General features: G+C 35.0%; 1 protein-coding gene across 3 annotated transcripts in view; it reads right to left on the reverse strand.

Annotated features, from left to right (window-relative positions):
• The window catches only part of DACH1 (dachshund family transcription factor 1), a 350907-nt gene that overhangs the window by 95491 nt on the left and 236612 nt on the right, over positions 1-18804 (reverse strand). For all 3 annotated transcript variants that reach the window (XM_058824679.1, XM_058824678.1, XM_058824680.1), the window contains 2 exons: positions 9029-9164; positions 6626-6760 (listed from right to left, as the gene is read on the reverse strand). In XM_058824679.1, the coding sequence (XP_058680662.1) occupies positions 6626-6760; positions 9029-9164 (271 nt within the window). The remainder of the gene's footprint in view (positions 1-6625; positions 6761-9028; positions 9165-18804) is intronic.

Consider the following 18804-nt stretch of genomic DNA (forward strand, 5'->3'; position numbering starts at 1 on the left):
GATGATTTGAAAATTTCAATGTGGTAGCATGATAAAAAGGCTCTTTCTAACATCTTATCAATGCCCATTATGTCTTTCATTTAAGAATTCATTTAAAAATCATAATGAGCATGCAAAATTATTTCACAGGGGTTTATAGCTCCTCTCCACTATAGATACAATAAAAACCATAAACAAACTAAAGACTGTTCTAAGGTCTATTGCATGAAGAGAAAGTTGGGGGAAAAAAAAGAAACTAGAAAAAGAAAAAGAATAAAGCACCTTTCAGAACTGTTTGGGGCACAAGATGTGTAAGAACTGCACAGGTAAGGCTGTTTCAGTAGATTGAAAATAGATCAGATTCTGTGCACATGTAACTCATATGAGCTTATTCAGAAAATCAGGTGTGTCCAAGACTCATGTGAGTCACTTTAAATGTGCAATAGGCAGTTTGTTTTATGTGCAATTGGGCTGCATTGAGCCCAGTTAGCCAGGAATATTTTGGAAGTGATGTGCACATATCCATCAAATGAAAACTGCACAGCAAATCTCTCATAAAATGTGCCAAAACTACTACTACCCCGGCAGAACTAAAGACCCTAGTAGCAAACAAGTCTGCAGAGGAATGTCATTGGAGGATGACTTGATGAGGGTCTACCGAAATAATTTTATCCAATTATTTACACTGAAAAAAAAGCTTTCAGAAGTTTGTACAGCCTTTGTACTTCTTACTGCCTACACATACTATTCACACCCTATTCAATAATATGTTTTCTATGTAACAAAAATAGATGTTTTCCAGCTACTTAGCAAAAAACAACCCATTAAGAAAAAACTTCTGATTTTATTTTTCACCTTTGTAATCCATTAACTGTAATAGCTTTTAATGTACTTTTAAAATTCCTGAGCCTCTCAGACTGAGTGAAAAGATACATCAACAACCAAAGTGTAAAAAGGTTATCTTGGTGATACTGGCTTTATCAAACCTTTAATTTAGCAGATCTTTATTGTATTATCTGTCATAGGTCAAAAATTTGACTATTATCTTTTAAGGCTTTGAGAAGTCCTAAGTGATACAGAAAGCGTGAACTCAGTATCTTAAGGATTTAACAACTAATCTATTAAGATTTAATAAATAAGATTTAAGATGTGAATTGAGAATGTCGACTTAAAATGTGTTAACTGCAAATGTATTGGCATGTAGAAACCTATCTAAGTATAATAATATTCTTCTTTTTACATTAAAATGCAATATTCAGTCAAATAAATACATTGTATAAGTATCCCTCTGTGAGTATGCATCCATACAAAAATGAACAGATAAAATATGTTTACACATAGCAAATATGTTTACATCAAGCAGCCAGGCAGCAGAGCTGCTGATGAAATTTACTCTGTACATGAGCTGGTAAGTATCCTCCTTAAAAAAGGGCTTTCTCAGAATGGAATTTTAAGCAAAGGTCAGGATCACTTGCTTGATAACTTTGTTAGAGAACAGCCCAGGCTGGAGAGAATTGTGTTGATGCTAAAACTTCCTTTGAGTCTTTCATATTTATAGAAACATATTCATATGTGTTTCTGTATTTATTAAGGTGAAAAAGCATGCTATATTTACATTGTGCATGCCTTTTAAGAGGATTTACTGCTTATAATACAAAATGAATATCTAACTATATAGGATGGCATACTTATCATTAGTTCCCTTTTTGATGCATGAATGCTAACAGGAAAATCCAATCCTAATTTCGGAATATTTAAATTTTCCATTTTTAACTGAGGATACTTTGAAATTTTTCATTCTCTTCTAGAAAATATTAGCCAAAGGTCTAAGACTGATGTTGTCTTGACAGGGGGACATAAAATAAAAAGAAAGACAACCCAGGGGCTTTTTCATACATGAATTTGATAAAATTATACCTTAATTGCTGCTGTCAAGAAGCAGTTATTGTTGATTACCTGAAAATTACATGTGGAATTTCCATTAATAGCATAGTTTAAAACTCTTCTGAAAGAAATACTTTAACTTGTTTTTGAGCATGGAGCATGGTGAGTATTTTATATTTTGCCATAGAAAAGAGCATGCATTTTTTCAGCAAGAGAATGTCCTTCCCATAACATCTCAAATAACATATTCAATTGAAAATGTAAGCATGACATTCAGGCTTCATTTGCTGTTGGTGTCTATCTAAAAACGGCCCAAATTGATGGAGACAGAAAATTCTAATCTGATGCCCTAAGGCCAGATCCAATAAAAAAATAAGCATCTAAATTTGGTGCTAAAGCAACAAACTTTTCAGTGGCTGTGCCCCATAAGGGAATCTTGGGCTGAAGTGAGCTGAGTTTTACATTCCTTTGAAAAGTACAGAGTAGGTATTGCTAGCCAGGTACCAGTTAGAGGGTGCTATGAGCAGCCACTGCCTCCAACATCACCCAAAAAATGGCATGCAGCCACCTGGAGCTAGTAAGTAGACAAACACTGTCAGCAGGACTGAGCTATAAATTACACCTTGCATACCCAAAACAACCTGAGTCCAGGTCATTAAGGGTTAAGGGATAATGTTAAAATATCTCTCCTCTTTTACAAAAGGCACAGTGATTAAGGATAGGGCTCAGGAAATGTGCTCCACATCTCCAAGTACGGTGTGTTTGACTTTTAAGCCATTGGTTATTTTGAACTCTCTTTTTTTGAAGCACTTCAGATCAATGGGCAAAAAGAAGATCAGGATTCAGCCGTCTAGTCTTTTATGTTCTCCACTAGTTCCTCTTTCCTATCCATGCTTAACAGATAGCATTACTGAAGAGCTGAACAGATACTCAGTTCCATAAAAAACACCAAAAATCTGCTTCTCAAAGCTTCAGACTGGGAAGGTCTGCAGGATGTCATACGTAAGCTGAATGGGAAAAGTGATGAAATGTACCTCACCAAAACTGAGGAACTAGACTCTTCCTGTCATAGAAACTTGAAAAGACTTGAAGTCTTCTCTTAACATAGAAAACTGAAAGGATCCTTTCTAATATGAATCCTATACTTCACATAAGCCCTTCTTGTTAAGTCTGACTCAATAAAACCAAATGAGTATCATCAAAGAGTTCATAATTATAGATTACAAAATTTGATGCTTAGTTTTAGCTGTCAAGCACTTGAGCTAACATTGTGTACTTGAACTTACCTCATTCTTCCCAGGACCATTTGCAGTTCTACAGCCTTCTTTCAGTAAAATTGGAAATGATGCTGTCTTCTAATAAGCAAAAACTTTGGAAATCTAGGGTAATTGACCTCTGGTGATACAGATGATGACATCTTGAGTTATGTAAGACCTGTGAGGCAGAAGTGCTCTGCTGTCCTCCCTAGTCCAGACTAGGAACCTCACTGGACCACAAATTACCTTAGGAAACCTAAGTATCCTTCTTATGGAACCCAGGGCATGAGTGGAACTTCAGACCTGTACACTGGGTCTGGACCCAGCACAAAGCTAGGATGCAGCCAAGCTGCACTCCTGGATTAAGCAGCTGGAAAATGTCCTCAACACTCATGTTTCATTTTAACAATAAACATTCTAACATTGACAACAGAAACTCTTCCAGTTTTCCTGCAACAAATAATGACCCAGAGCCTTGGGTGAACTTTCTAGTTTTAACAGTCAGATCCACAGATCCTCATTTGATGGTTGGCGTCAAAATAATAACCTGACCCAATGGAAGGTAAAGTCACTCACAACTCCACATACCAGAACTTGAAAATATATCTTGAAGGCAGTCTAAAGGCAAATAAAACAACCCCAAAAACACAAACAAACAAACAGACGAAAACTAAACCCACAAACAAACAAATAAACAAAAACAAGCAAAGACCAAAATACCCCTCAAAAATTAAACAGCAACAACAAAAAAACCAAAAAAAAAACCAAAACAAAACCAAACCAAAACAAAAGAAAAAACCCAAAAAAAAAAAAAACAAAAAAAAAAACAACAAAAAACCCTCCACAAAACTACATAAGTGCTTTACTGGTAGCTTAAACCACTCTAATAAAATAAACTGATTTTTGTCATTAATAATAATTCTTGCTAGATTTTTAATAGAAACACATATGATCTTTGAAAGACTTATTCAGTTTGCCAATGCCAATAAACTGTTTCTAAATATATTACACCTTGTTGTGTGAACCGGTCAAATTAGCTCATTTGTACTATGTTTCTAACAGGTAAATGGCATTTTTCACCCACATCCAGCTCACAGATCAGGTCGAACAAATGGTTCACCCCTCTGACAAAAAATTTGTTATGTTGATCAGTTAGCTCTGTTATAACTTTGTTCCCCCTTCAAGTCATCTGTTGACTGTCCCTGATCTCAGATAACTTCAGAGATTTTTCATCTTTTCCTTTTTTTTAATGGAAGAGAGAACAAAAAGAGAGAAGACAGGACCTTCCAGACTAGGAAGGATTTTCTAGGTTCTATTAAAAGACATTTTAGTTGCACCTAGTGTATTTCTGCCAACAAAAGTCTTAGAAGAAAACACATTAATTTTTAAATGGTTCATGATACTTACTTAGAGCTTTTGACTTCTATTTTCCTTTTCCCTTTCCTTTCCTTTCCTTTCCTTTCCTTTCCTTTCCTTTCCTTTCCTTTCCTTTCCTTTCCTTTCCTTTCCTTTCCTTTCCTTTCCTTTCCTTTCCTTTCCTTTCCTTTTCCTTTTCCTTTTCCTTTTCCTTTTCCTTTTCTTTTTCCTTTTCCTTTTCCTTTCTTCTCAGCTGAAGAAGATGATGGCATTTTAACAATAAAAGTGCCACCACCTGCATGTGTGTTTGCATTTTTAAATATGGTCACAGTCAGACTGGTTTCCAGGGGTAAAACAGTTTCAAAACCTGATTGCAAGCTCACAGTGACAAAACTAGATAATTACTATCTCCAAAAATATCTGTAAGTCAAATCACTTGTTTTAATACAGATTAGATTAGTACTAAAGTTACAAGATTGATATGAGAGACATGATAAATGTAGTCATGACAGAAAACAATTTTTAATTTAGTAACCCCTATCAATCTAGATAGCCCATGAATATTTACCATTAATTCAGTAGGCTGGAACAGAGCAGGGGAAAAAGAACAAAAAAAAAAAAAAAAAAAAAGAAAAGAAAAACAAAAGGTGGTTTGACCTAAACAGGACTGAGGAAAAAGGAGAATTCTCAGCAGTTTTACTGAGAACAGATCTTGCAAAGACTGGGAAAACATATTTGGGATAGCATAATTAAAAAACCCTTTGAAAAACTGAATGACATGCAAAAGTATTGCCATTCTTAATATGTACTTCTCTTTGCAGAACTTACCAGTCAGATTACAGTTAAACAAGTAACTTCAAAGGCTGAAATAAAATCATTTATGGAAATTCAAAACAAACCTATTTGATCACATCATACTTCACAGCAGGGATACAATTTGCAGAGGCTGAGTGAGGGCATAGTGTAAGCAAAAACAGGTTGTGTGTGCAATGAACCAAACTAAATGGTTTATATAAAAGAAATGTTGTTTCCATTAATTTTTCTGGTAATCTTATTAAAAACACCACCTGTCCAGAACAGAATTGTCCAGGTTTTAATTCCTTTTCATATCTCAGTGTTCAAACACAAGACAGAGGAGGAATCACCTTATAGCTATTAAATATGTCACAAAATGTCTTATTCTGAAATCTTCATAGCTACAGCAGTTTCTCCAGCTCTGTTTCAACATCTGGTTATTGTACTTTTTACTTTTTCTCTCGTTGTGCTCAAAGAGAGAAAGCTTTTCTGATAAGCTTAAAGAAATTTTTTTTCAAAGCATGCATTGCTTTTTAAGCCTCTCTTTAAAAAAAATGTTTCCAGTCTATAAGACTTAAAATTCACATATATTAAGCGAATAAAACACAAAATGCACCTTTCTAAATTTCACCACCACCCCACCAAAATCCCCTGTAAGAGCCCTGAACAGGAACTTGACTTTGAATACCAGCAGAGATGAAATGGTGTCATAATCAGCATAAGTGCATGTGGACTATTCACCTAGATCAAACACTTTGGTCATATACTCAATTAAATTTAAATCCCATTATATAATGTATACCAGCCTCATTTTATGCAATTCCCTAATTTAATGGCTTGGTATTAGCCTTTTTCATTTTTGCACACATGGACTAATTTTCATGGTGCTCAGTCCCTCTGGGAAGTAGGTCATTAAAGTCAACTGGACGGAGACAGAAACTTTAAATACCTAAACAGTGCTGCAGAAGGGTCAGAGTGGCAATAATAATGTAAAACAGTTTTTGACTCATCCTACTTTGCAATATTTATGAAATTTCTCCCTCATATATATATTTTTAATATATATTTATATATTTATATTATATATTTATATATAATTTTATATGTTTATATGATTTTATATTTATATTTTTATATTATATATTTATATATATTCATTAATATTGGAGATTACAAAATAGAACAATAATGAAAATTATTATCCTGGTACAATTTGATTTGTGAAACTGAAAATAAAAAATCAGCTAAACAAAAATCTCAATAAGGAAATTAAAAATCACAATTATAGTAATATTTAGCTACCGAGACAACACCTGTTTTACACTGAAGCAGTAGAATTAGAATATTCATGTTACCTTTCTCAATGTGTATTCTTTTTGTCTCATGTCCCACATCATGACCAGCCAGATCCCCCTCCTTAGGTCCAGGCAGGACATTAGGTGACAAACCCATCAGCATTTGGTTCATAGAGAGCCCGTTCTGATGGACAGCTGCTAGACACAAGCACAGGCAGAAAGAAATCAGCTGTCATACTAACAATACCCTTTTTTACTTATTTTACATTGTCTTCCTCTTAATTATGCAAGAATTCTAACAATCACAAACTTACTTAATTAGTGCTATCAGGATCCACAGAGAGGAAAAGTTTCTTCCTGACACTGCTACTTTAAAACAATGAATTTTAAAAAGAAAGTTCAGTAACTTTGGATAAAGTTAGAGATTTGCAAATATGTTCTCCCTTATTTAACGAGAATTCTTAAATTTTTAGTTCATTGTACAAAAATGCTTGAGTACCAACATTCCCAATATGCAGTCCCTAATAACTTCCTTAAATGAAGCATTGTGGCCTTTCAGGTGATAAACACTGTTTTTCCATACATTCTGTGCAACAGTAGAATTGCTTCTTTGCCCATCAGACAGGTGGAAAAGCCCTGTCCAACACCTTTCAGAGACCCTCATGAGTCTCAAACACACCTCAGAAACTCTTATTAGGTAGTTTATATTTCTATGCTTTTATTCTGGAAAAAAAAAAAAATTCAAGATGTTTATGCGATTTTTAGTAATTTTTTTTTTTTAAATATGGAACCCATATTCCTGTACTAGCCATCTTTTTCTGGCTGGCACTACAAAAGATGTACTTAAGAATCAGGTGTAATGTTAGCAAATCAGATAGGACAGAAAATAATTATCTTATAAATAAATAAGTTATTGAAGTGATCCACTACTTAAGGAACTCTGCTATGTTTACGTGGAAGAAAAAAAAGTGCAAAGGTCCCACTCCTCTCTGTAAACTATATAGTAAACTGAACAGTATAATTTCCTTGTTTGTTAAAAAAATGAGCAATTCCTTAGCAAAAACAATAAATATCTCTCAATTTAGATTTTGAGAGTTTCTGATGTTTTATTGTTTTAGGGTTTTTTTGAGGGAACAATGGAAAAGAGCTTCATCAGTTGTAAACAAAAATACTGTTCAATCAATTAAGAAAAAATTTAATTCCACATTTGGGAGGGGTTTTTTCAGACCTTCACGTATGAAGCCTGCAGTGGCTTGATCATGGCTGGACACCACGTGCCCACCAAAGCCACTCCATCACTCCCCCTCCTCAAATGGACAATGGAAAGAAAATATAATGAAAGGCTTGTGGGTCAAGCCTGGGGAAATAGACAGGTCACAGTATATGGGATGCCAATTTAATCTGCTCTCTGAATTGTCCAAGTGATAACAAAACAGAATTTTCAGCTTGTCATAGTCAGGCCTCATTTCTTTTCTTTGGTAAGTCATTTTTCATCACACACTAATGAAGGATCTCTCATTTGAAGGTCAATGAAGAGTCAGCTTCCTGAGCATAGGGAGAGCCCGAAGAGGAGCAGCCTAAAGGACACGTGTTGCATCTAATCAGCATGGCCACCTATTTCATGCAGCTATTTCATGGCCTTCTATGTGTGTGCCAAACCCTCCAGTTTCACCTACTGACAAATTCCACTGTGGAAAGACTATTTAAACACACAAAAACCTGCAACAGAGCAGTATTAAAGGGAATGGACAAGTGTAATACGAATTTAAGTACACATCCATAAAATGGTATGCATTTAAAACCTTAATTTCCATTGCTGCACTGGAATATCACAGATTTCAGAGTCTTTGCCGTGTAATTTACAACATGTATATGGAACTTTGATAAGAATGGCATCACTCTGGGACACCACAGTTTAATTTCACTCTGTCCCCTGTGAGCTATGAGGTGATATTCTTTCTATCATATTTCTCACCATTAAAAAATTTTTGTATTTAAAAAAATTATGAAGTATGAACATTTTTAATTTCTTTAACCCAATTCTTCTCTTTACCAAGCAATTCTACCACATAAAATATTGCTTATGAAGTCAGATTCAATATAGAAACCAAAACCGAGTAACCTGATTAAATAAAATTCACTTTCTTTTAAAAATGTTTACACTTTATGTATAGTTCTGAAACTAATCTAGCAAATTGCTTCCTGCCTGCAATTCTGTATTTCACTGCTCATATCTTTATGTTTAATATGACATGATGGCAGTTTATATCAGTACCTGTTAACGTAGCATCAGATATTACGGTACTGCAAACTGGGGAACATAATGCTGGGAGACAGTTATTGCAGCTGAGCTTCTGAACAGGAGACATATGGGACCTGCTCAAGGCGAGGGCACTGTGACCAGAAACACAAGCTGCACCTCATCAGCTTTAGAGGGGTGGGAAGGAGAAGAATGGGACCTACGGATTCTGTCTGAAGAGCTCTCGGTCCGTGCGGGAGAGCTGGACACGCTGCTGCTCCGATGAGAGGATGGGTGGCTGCCGGGTCTTCGGCCCTCTTCAAGAGAAGGAGCAGGAGAAGGGCTGTCTGGAACACGTTCCTAGACCACACAAAAAGCCATCGAGAAAAAATGGCAATGTTAAACCAAGCCTCTGTTTCCAAACATCACTTCCCTAAACTGAATCTCCTTCTTAAATTCCAACCTATTCATTCCTTTGTTGACATTTCCAGGATTTGCAGAGCATTGTCAAGGGAAACTTGGCAACTTTAGGACACTAGACCTTACATTTCAGCATGCAATGTGAATACTGCTCATCCTATCAGGCTTTTAACTGCCTTCTGGACTACTTTAAAAATTAAGATGTTTGTTCACCTTTTTGTTGTTGTTGTTGGTTTGGATTTCTTTTTTTGGTTGGTTGGTTTTTTCTGGTTTTTGGGGGGTTTTTTTGGTGGTTTGTTTGTTTATTTTATTTTTGTTACTCGTATCATGCAGTTGAATTGGAAGCATACATTTTGGCTTACAGATGTTAGCTTTATGGGATGAGGAATTATGTATTTCTGTAAACAAATAAAGACCAGGTACTGTTGTTTTATCTCATGTTGACTTTTACTTCACAATTTAATTTCAAAGAGGTTTCTTGAGCAATGAGATCTTTTGGAACTGCTATGGATAATAAAGAAACTATAACCTCCTTATAGTACCTATATCAGTCACATGACTGATGTAAGTCCAAATGCCTATTTTTACCATGGAACACAAACTTGGAATGAATCACACTTTTTGGATGAATGTGGCCATATCACTTCAAAATGGGGAAAACCACCACTCATATTTTTCTATGCAGGGAAAGGCCTGGCAGGGCAGCCAAGAGGAGCTATGACGCACTTCAAGAGTTTCCTTGCTTTTGAAAAACAGAATGTAAGGACTGTGATGGTTTGAATTGCATAGCTGCTGTGTGAGAACTGTTAGTATGTAGCAGACAGATACATCTGATATTTACCCAGAAGTCTGACACAAACAATACAAACAAGAATCAAATGGAGATGAGTGCAGGATAGCTCTTTCTAGAAAATTCACTGTCTTTCCCTGCAGTTTCCTTTTTACTGCTGAAAGTTCTCAAGACTCATTGCTAAAGTATGTGAGAGTGAGGCTGTTTTGGAAAAATAGTGATAAAAATAAATGAATCCTATAGGGGAAATCTGTTGGAAGGATTGAAGATATTAAACTAACCTTTTTTTTTTGCTTGTTTTTCTCCTTTTGATAACTGAAAACCTGACTTATAATGAGAAAAACAATGAGCCCAAACCACCAATCAACAAACACCTGCACACATTCAACTCACTAAAAGCTTTTGGTAATGAAATAATACAATTAGTATACATGTGTAATAACAGAAAAAAACCTCTTGCTGTTGCAAATGTATTTTCTTGAAAAAAGCAGTACATTCCTCACACAGAAAGGTTCTTTACAAGCAGTCATTCTTTTATCATGCCCAGTCACTAGATAAATATTTATTTCTCTGAATGCATTCCCAAGAAATTTTGCAACATCCTCAACTATAGTAATCAATAGATTTGTTCAAGGTAAGTTTCATAAAAAAATATCTGCTGAACTTGAGATTCTGATTGCAAAGGGATTCAATGAGCATACTGATGGAGTGGGAGGAGATTTTTTAGAGCAATGTTGCAAGACATTTAAGTGGATTCCACTTTAACAGTCTTAGGTTTTTAAGTCAAAAACCTTGATGAGGATAGCTTAACTGCATCATAGCTCTAGGCTTATTATGACTTTGATTGTGTTTATATGTCCATGATCTGGGTATTCAAGAGGAGGATTATAATGCAGATGTTTTCAGAATGTAGAAGATTTATTTCTTTAGATTTAGGAGGATTTAAGCATGCACAGTGTACAGATTTGATATAAATTAGAACACGGTATATTTAATCATTCATTTAAAATATAATTTCACTGTTTGGCATACAATGTATTGTTCTTAGAAGGGTTTCATTAAAATGAAATCCAGTGAGCACATAAGATTTGAATACAGAGCTGCAGAGTAAATTAATTTATTTAAACAGCTTAATTTGTTTATCCTATTTATTTATGTGTGCTTTTACAGCACGTATTATGAGATGGAGCGAGCAAAAGGAATGCACAGGACAACGAAATATAATTACTGTACAAACAAAACAGATAATGAGTTTTATTCTCATATTATATGACATAGACAAAATCCATGAGAAAACTATATATCTTGGCTTTATCAATTCATTTGTAAAATACCCTTTAATTCCAATAAAACATGGGACTGAACTACACAGAAATGCAAAATAAACCAATTTAGTACCTTAACTATTGTTTTATATCCTTGCTTCATATTTCCACAATCAGCAGTCTAGTCTATAGCAATTTTTTGTGTTTAACAAATTCACTGCAATAATAAATGGCAATGCTGGTAATGATAAATTGAAGTACTCTGTAGCTGTAAAAAAGCCATAGTAATAAACTAACAGTACTGGAATATCAATATGTCTTCCTTAACAGAGATTTTGTGTAGAAAAGATTAATTTGGTTTGTGGCAAAATATTAACTTTAGACTCCATTTAAAATTTTTCAAAAAAGGAACTGTTCAAAATTGTGTTTATTAAATAATGCAGATCAGAGACACTTTTTCACTTCTACAGCCTGCCACTTTTGTACAAGTTACTCTACATGAAACAGTAAAGAAATAGAACTTACTGACTTAAAATCCTGGCAACAGATAACACCTAGGATTCTGTCCACTGCCCAATATTTTTCCTAAAACTTAACTACTTTCCTAAAATTTTACTCCAAAGAGGCAGATATTTCTGGAAAATCTGGTGTATAACCCTCTCTCACTACTTTTTTTCTCCATTTTTTGCTAGTCACAGGTAAAAAGTAGTATTAACAATTTAGGTAATATGCAGGAATTTAGCATCTGGTTCACCAATGTTTCAGGATTGTTAAGACTCTCAGTTAGGTATCAGAGGCTTTACTAAGCAGTGGGCAACAAACTCTTAGGGGCCAAATTTGAAGTGTTCCTTATCTTGGTGATCTTCACAACTTGATCCAAATCATGAATCCTAAGCATTTAGGAATCTGGCATTTGCCTCCTCCAAAAATGTTCCTACCACAAAGAAATTTTCACTCTAGGGAACTCTAACACCCTTTCTTGTACTCTAATTCCAGTGACAAGTTACACACTCTCAATATCAAGTCCATTTCATAAATAACAGGTTTGTTCCTGTGACATTGGGTATATTATCTTATGCTGTTAAAAAAACAGGTAAAAGATTTCAGTATCAGAGATTGAAACACATGAGATTGAGGTTCTCTCTGGAATTGAAATCACCCCAGTTTTGTTCCAGAATACTACATAACATTCACAAAATCACACTGTCTTGATCTCTTTAAGTAAAACAGGAGAGTTCTTATGTATTTATCAACTTTTTTTCTAAATTTCTCAAATAGGCAAATACTGCAAAATCTTATTCTGAAAGTTATTTTTAAGTAACTTTAAAAAAAATAATTATCTTAATACATCAATAATGCTATTCAGAAGACCAGAAATACTTTCTTCCCTATATCACATCTTTGTCCATATATGAGGTTACAAATATTAATTTCTTTTTGTTCCTATTTTATTTCTGCTTCAGCAGCATGCTTTCACTGTTTGAACATTGCTTCATTACCAAAAGCCTTCCTCAAAATATATCAAAACACAAAGCTGATGAAGTTCAGCTGTTGCATCACTATTGAAGACATTTCAGGTAATATATGTAGGAATAATACTTCTGCTCCTAAGAGGACAGAAAAGTAAGTGGTATCTTCTAAGTTGTCTCCACCTCAGTTTGTCCATAAGTATTTTTTATTCTTTGCCATTCTTGTTCCTTACTAACAAAATTGTTTACTATTTCTGACAAACTTTGAATTCATGTTCTTGCAATAACCAAACCAGATTTGCATGCACAGTCTTCACCTCCTGGCTATTTGTCTCCTACAGGTATTTAGTCTTGGCCTTTTACTATGTTCTAGTTTACTTTGCCTTAAAACTCATCTCTTGGGTTCAGTTCTCCTTTAATTTTAGTCTTGGAATGAGCTCTAGACACACAATTAAGTCCTGCTCTAAAGGTATATAATTTTTTAACTATTCAGTTGTCTTGCTCTTCTTCAGTATTGAACAAACTTCCTTAAGGATGTTTGTGCTTTAAGTGATTGAAGTGCAAGAATAAAGTAACTTATTTTCAAGGTCATACTTTTCATAGTTTAGGTAACTTTTGGAATTGTTTAGGTTGGAAGAGATGTTTAAAGGCCATCAAGAGATGTTTAAAGTTTCAATCAACCTGTCAGCAGGGACACTGTCCACTGGAGGAGGTTGCTCAGAGCTCCATTCAGCCTGGCATTGAACACTGCCAGCTATGGGGCAACCACAGTGTCCCTGCACAGGCTAACTGCATGCTAGGCAAAGTATAAATGACACAAACTGTTTTATACAGTTGTGATAATAATAATATTAATGATCAGCATCAGCATTATCTTTTAATCAGGAGTGTGAGAGACTGGACTGGTTAATGACCCAAAAGGCGGCCCACTTGACCACCCAGGTGCAGAGGGCACACACTCATCACTGAAGGCTACAGCTGGGTGTTGAAAAAGATAAGAAAGGAGGCTGGCAAGATGCAAATCTTGCCAATTTGCCATTGGGCTAGTGCTTTTTATCATGTCTCTGCCCTTTTCATAATGGCTCAGGCATGAAAACTCACCTCAGAAAGTACTGGGACATTCACACAAAGTCTGAAGGTGTTCACCCATTCTGATGGACATAAGTGACTCAACTGTGCTGACAGGAGAGGTGGCATCCCCAGAGGTGTCATGGATCATGAAAGACTCCTGAAGTGTCCTGTGATCCACAGCCTTATACCATTCAGTGTGAAACCCCCTACCTCAGGAGTGGAACCTGGGCATTCCCACCTGAACCTAAGCATATATAACTGTGGAACTTTGGTGTTTTGTGAGCTTTTCCTATTCCTGACAGACCAAGACAGCCACAAACACTTCAGCCAACAGATATTGAAATTGCAACAGTCAAATCTTGTGAGGTCCGTGGGTGGTGATATCTTTCTAGTCCTTTCCATTTTTTAAGTGTCATTATTATGTTTTTATATTGGTATATTACTACATAAAATAATAATCTAAATGGCTACACATGTGCTCCCCCATTGCAACCAAACTGTTCTAAAATAAACCCTCCAAGTGTGTATTTAAGAACATGGATTTGTGTTTTTTCATACGACATCCAGTGTGGTTTTGCTCTAATATGCCCCAAGGAATCTATCAATGAGAACCTGTGTTAGCTTCACCTTTTGGTGGTTGTAACAAGGAGTAGGTTATATTTTTTCCAGCCTTTGTGGGAAGACACTTGTCTTCCAAGCCTTTTGGGTGGTAGTTATGAAAATCGCTTTTAAAAGTGATCAAAACACAGATTTCTTTCTTCAGTTTCTTACTGACTTATTTTGAACTTGTGTGAGATGCATTCCAGGAATAACTTTCTTGTAAAATGTCACATTTAATTTGACATTACTTTAGCTGAATAAGTTTAAGAAATTAGTAACTTGAGTATCTTTTGTATTTTCTGCAAACAGAACATTTTATTTTTACAGTTTTACTTTTTCATTCCACTTTAGTCAAGACACTATGGTGCTCTAAATGAATATTTAGACTCAAGAAGTGAAAAATTAAATGGACTAATAGTTAGTTATTTCCTAACTTCCTCAGTCACTTCTATATGAGTGTTATCAATCTGACTGAATGCTATAAAATTTCAGTTCTATTTCCTTACCTGCATACTATCGGGCTTGCTGAAGATCTCGCTAACTTCACACTGATGCACATGATATCTTTTTCACCTTGTTCTTACAGATCCACTTCTAATCCCAATCAAAATTCAGGAGTTCTAATATTTTATGTTGTCATTAACTGCACTATTATTTTAAATCTTAGATGTCTTACAAAGAAAAGAATCCATGATGTTTACATTACATGTTTTCTCTCTCTGTGAATACCTTGAACTTATTTATCTTTTGGACCAATTGAAGTTGATTTCTATTACATTTTTTACTTCCACAATTTTTCATTGTACCTACTTTGCTCTTCTCATCCCAAGAATACTGACAACCGAAAGCATAAAATGAAGAAAGAGATCAACTGAAGATAAGACTGAATTGGCTTGATTTTTAGTGTCCTGTTTTCTACATGTATTATTCTAGCAGAAGTTAACTGAGGGGAAGCCAAATAGGAGACTTCCAAGTAATCCTCTAACAGTACTTGCACAACAAGAGATCTAATCCTTGGAAATCATGAGCAGTACATACAGCACAATGACCCAGTCAGGAAGTGGGTGTCAGTGGACAGGGCCATTACAGAGATTAAAAACAAGCAAGCAAACAAAGTTGATCCCTATCAACTGAAGAAATAGCTTGGTTTTACCTTCACAACGAATATTTCTTCTAACAAACAAAATATCCTTCTAAGGTACACAAAAAAACTCCATGCAATAGGCAAACATATAGACATGCAAGAAACTCTGTTCCAATCAAATTAATAACTCCTTATTGGCAAGCTGGACACACTTTCTGATTTTTTTTTTCTCCTGATTTCTCTGATTTTTTTTCTGTTTTTCTCACACTACACACATAGCTCCCTGTTACACACCAGAACATGCAAATTTCCTAACATATGAGCATTTGGCTATTAGCTTCAAACTGCACCACAGAAACATGCACAATAAAAGAACCATAGGATCCTCTATTATTAAAAAAAAACCCCAATGATTCCAAGTTACAGCCTACCACATTTAGTTGGCATCCTCTAAGGTCATTATATAAAAAGTGTATTAAAAGCTAAAACAAATAATATTAATCATATAGATAGAACTAATTAATGAGGTGGAACACAGTGTCCTCTAATATAAAGATAGTTAAGCCATAATAAAGAAGGTCAACTATACTTTGACCTAAGATCTACTAATTCTAAATTTAAAAAAAAAAAAAAAAGTGTGCATATACACAAGTTATTCTAAGGCAGAGATTTTCTCTATTATGTTCAAATTCCTACAAATTAGATATAATATTCTCTGCAGCTAGGATAAAATTGTTATTTGAATTACATTATACTTAAAAAATCATTGGTATATTCTAATTTCCATGTTTGGTTCCTTAACATGTAAAAGCAGTTGTTTTAGGAGCTGATAGTCCTATTTTTATTCTAAAATATTTATTGTAATGAAATTACTTTTTATTACTTAAATGCTCTAAATCAAATTTCTCCTTACATACAGAAGAAAACTTGATCATACGTCACATATCAGATAAAGAGGAAATTAAAGTAGCTTCCCTCTTGCCCTTTTACACATTCAAGAAAAGCATTTTAAAGTAGTGTTAAGATTTCTGGTTTGAATGCACAATGCACTAATGTCTCTAAAAATAGTAGGTTATCTGAAAAGTCAGGTGTTTTTCAGGTTAGGCATACAAAAAGGGTTTTTCTGCCAATTTGGAACACAATCAATTTTGTTCTCATTCCCTGTCTGTGAAAGGCGTACGGCATATCCAGCTTCACAGGAATGCTGCCACTGCCTGCATAATGCTTTTCCTGTAAGACACAGAAGCGTCCACAGAAAACTTTTGCCTTCAACACAAGATTCAAGATTCAGATCAGTGAAGTGAACTTGCCCTTTTTCCTCTCAGAGTCTGTTTCCTTTCAGGTATGCTCTCTGGACTTGCTCACCACCCGTCTGATAAGAGACATTAAAATGTACTCTGCTCAGCCATTTCTATATGGCAGAGATGCATTTCCTCTCTTTGGCTATTATTTGGACTTTTTGGGAAAAAATCACAGAAACACATGAGTCTGAGTTGGAAGGGTCCCAGAAGGACCATCAGGTCCAGGTCTTGAGTGAATGGCCCATATGGGGATTGAATCCATGACCTGGGTGCAATTAGCACCAGGCTCTGAGCAACTGACCTATCTATTATAGGCAAAAAAAGATAGAAACATTAAATTACATCAACAGGAACACACATATTGACAATGAAAAATGAAAAAGTGAATGAATTCTAAAATTAAATTTCATGTCAGAATGGTCTTATAAACAGAGTTATTCTAAAAAATAAAATCTGTCAGCAGCTACTCTTGTTAAATAAGCTAACAGTAAACTTCTGCTATGGGATCACAGGAACATATCTATCTATATACAGATAGATTTAAAAAAAGGTAAAAAATAGTGTAACACAACCAGTGCTATGATAGATGTGAGGAAATTAGCAAACTTTAGTCTGATATATCCATTACACAATGCAAAACTTCTGTGCCACTGCTGTCTTCACTTTTTCAGCTGGACATATTGGTTTCTTCTGTTTTATTCTTAATTCTCCCTCTAACTATTAGTCACATATAGATAAATTGCAATTTTTGATTCTGGCATGCTGCTGCTCTGTTCTAACTTTTACAATGTAATTTCAAGTTGCTATTATTATAAAGTATGTCCTGTATATTTTCATATATCTTTCTGCTGAGTGGAAAAAAAACTGATGTAGTGAAACTGCTAACAAGCTCAGCCTTTGAAACCACGGGCAGGTGATGAAAGCCACTTCATGTCTAAAGCATCCCCAGGTCACAGCTGTCACACTCACTGCAATTCATTGTTGTCACAATCTGCTGTCCCTGCTTGTTGTTGCTCTCCTCTTATTCATCCAACTCATATATCTAAACATTCCATTACAAAAAGACATCTAATGCTCATCTCATGTTCGAAAGGGCACAACACTCTTCTGAAATATAATTCTGAAGATTTTAGGGCTCAGAGTTCACTGCCAAATCTAAGGTGTTGTTTTGTAAGGCTTCCCTTGTAATTTTGTCTTTGTCTCATCTCCTGAATGCAGCAGGATAAAATGTTTAGTTAGTACATGATCTCAGCTTTATTCCAACATCTTATCATGAAGAAATGAAATATTGCCCAGTAATAGAAAGGCATTTGAAGCTTTGTGAGTTTAAAGATAACGGCGCTAGCTGTGAAGTCAGTGAATTGGAAGGAAAGGTCAGCAAGTCATCTACTGTGGCACTGTTCACAAAGGCAATCCTTCTATCCAATGAACCTGGCTGTTCGCAATCTGAAGACTTTGATTTTCTAAGACTTAATTTTGTTCTTTGTTACTTAATTAGATATGGTTACTATTGATTTACTTTTCAGAGTCAAAATTTCTCACAGGCCTTCTAACTTTCAAGCAGACTTTACACTGGCAAACATGCAGTACTCTAATTTCAAATCTATGCTGTTGTTTCAGGTTACAACTACAAACTCTGAGATGAGTGATTCAAAAACTTTTCAATTTGTGGAAACATTGACACTAAGGAGAAAATACTTCAGTAAAATTAGGGTTAAAAAATGAGTAAAACCATAGTGAAAACAAAACCAAGATGTCTGAAAATATTTGCAATAAAAAACTGGAAGCTATAATTCTAATAACAAACAGTTTCATGAAAGAGAGCAACTGTACTATTTATCCATTCCTGTAAAAATAAAGAAAAAGCAGGTTAGACCTTCTCACTTACATTTATTCTTGAAGATATTTATTTTGATTGTAGTATAAGTTGTTATTCATAAACATTACACTGCCAGCACAAGGTTCAAGAAGTGTGCTGATTGCAGTTGCCTGCTCAACTA

The sequence above is a fragment of the Ammospiza caudacuta genome, chromosome 2 (genome assembly GCF_027887145.1).
Source record: "Ammospiza caudacuta isolate bAmmCau1 chromosome 2, bAmmCau1.pri, whole genome shotgun sequence".
Classification (NCBI taxonomy): Eukaryota; Metazoa; Chordata; class Aves; order Passeriformes; family Passerellidae; genus Ammospiza; species Ammospiza caudacuta.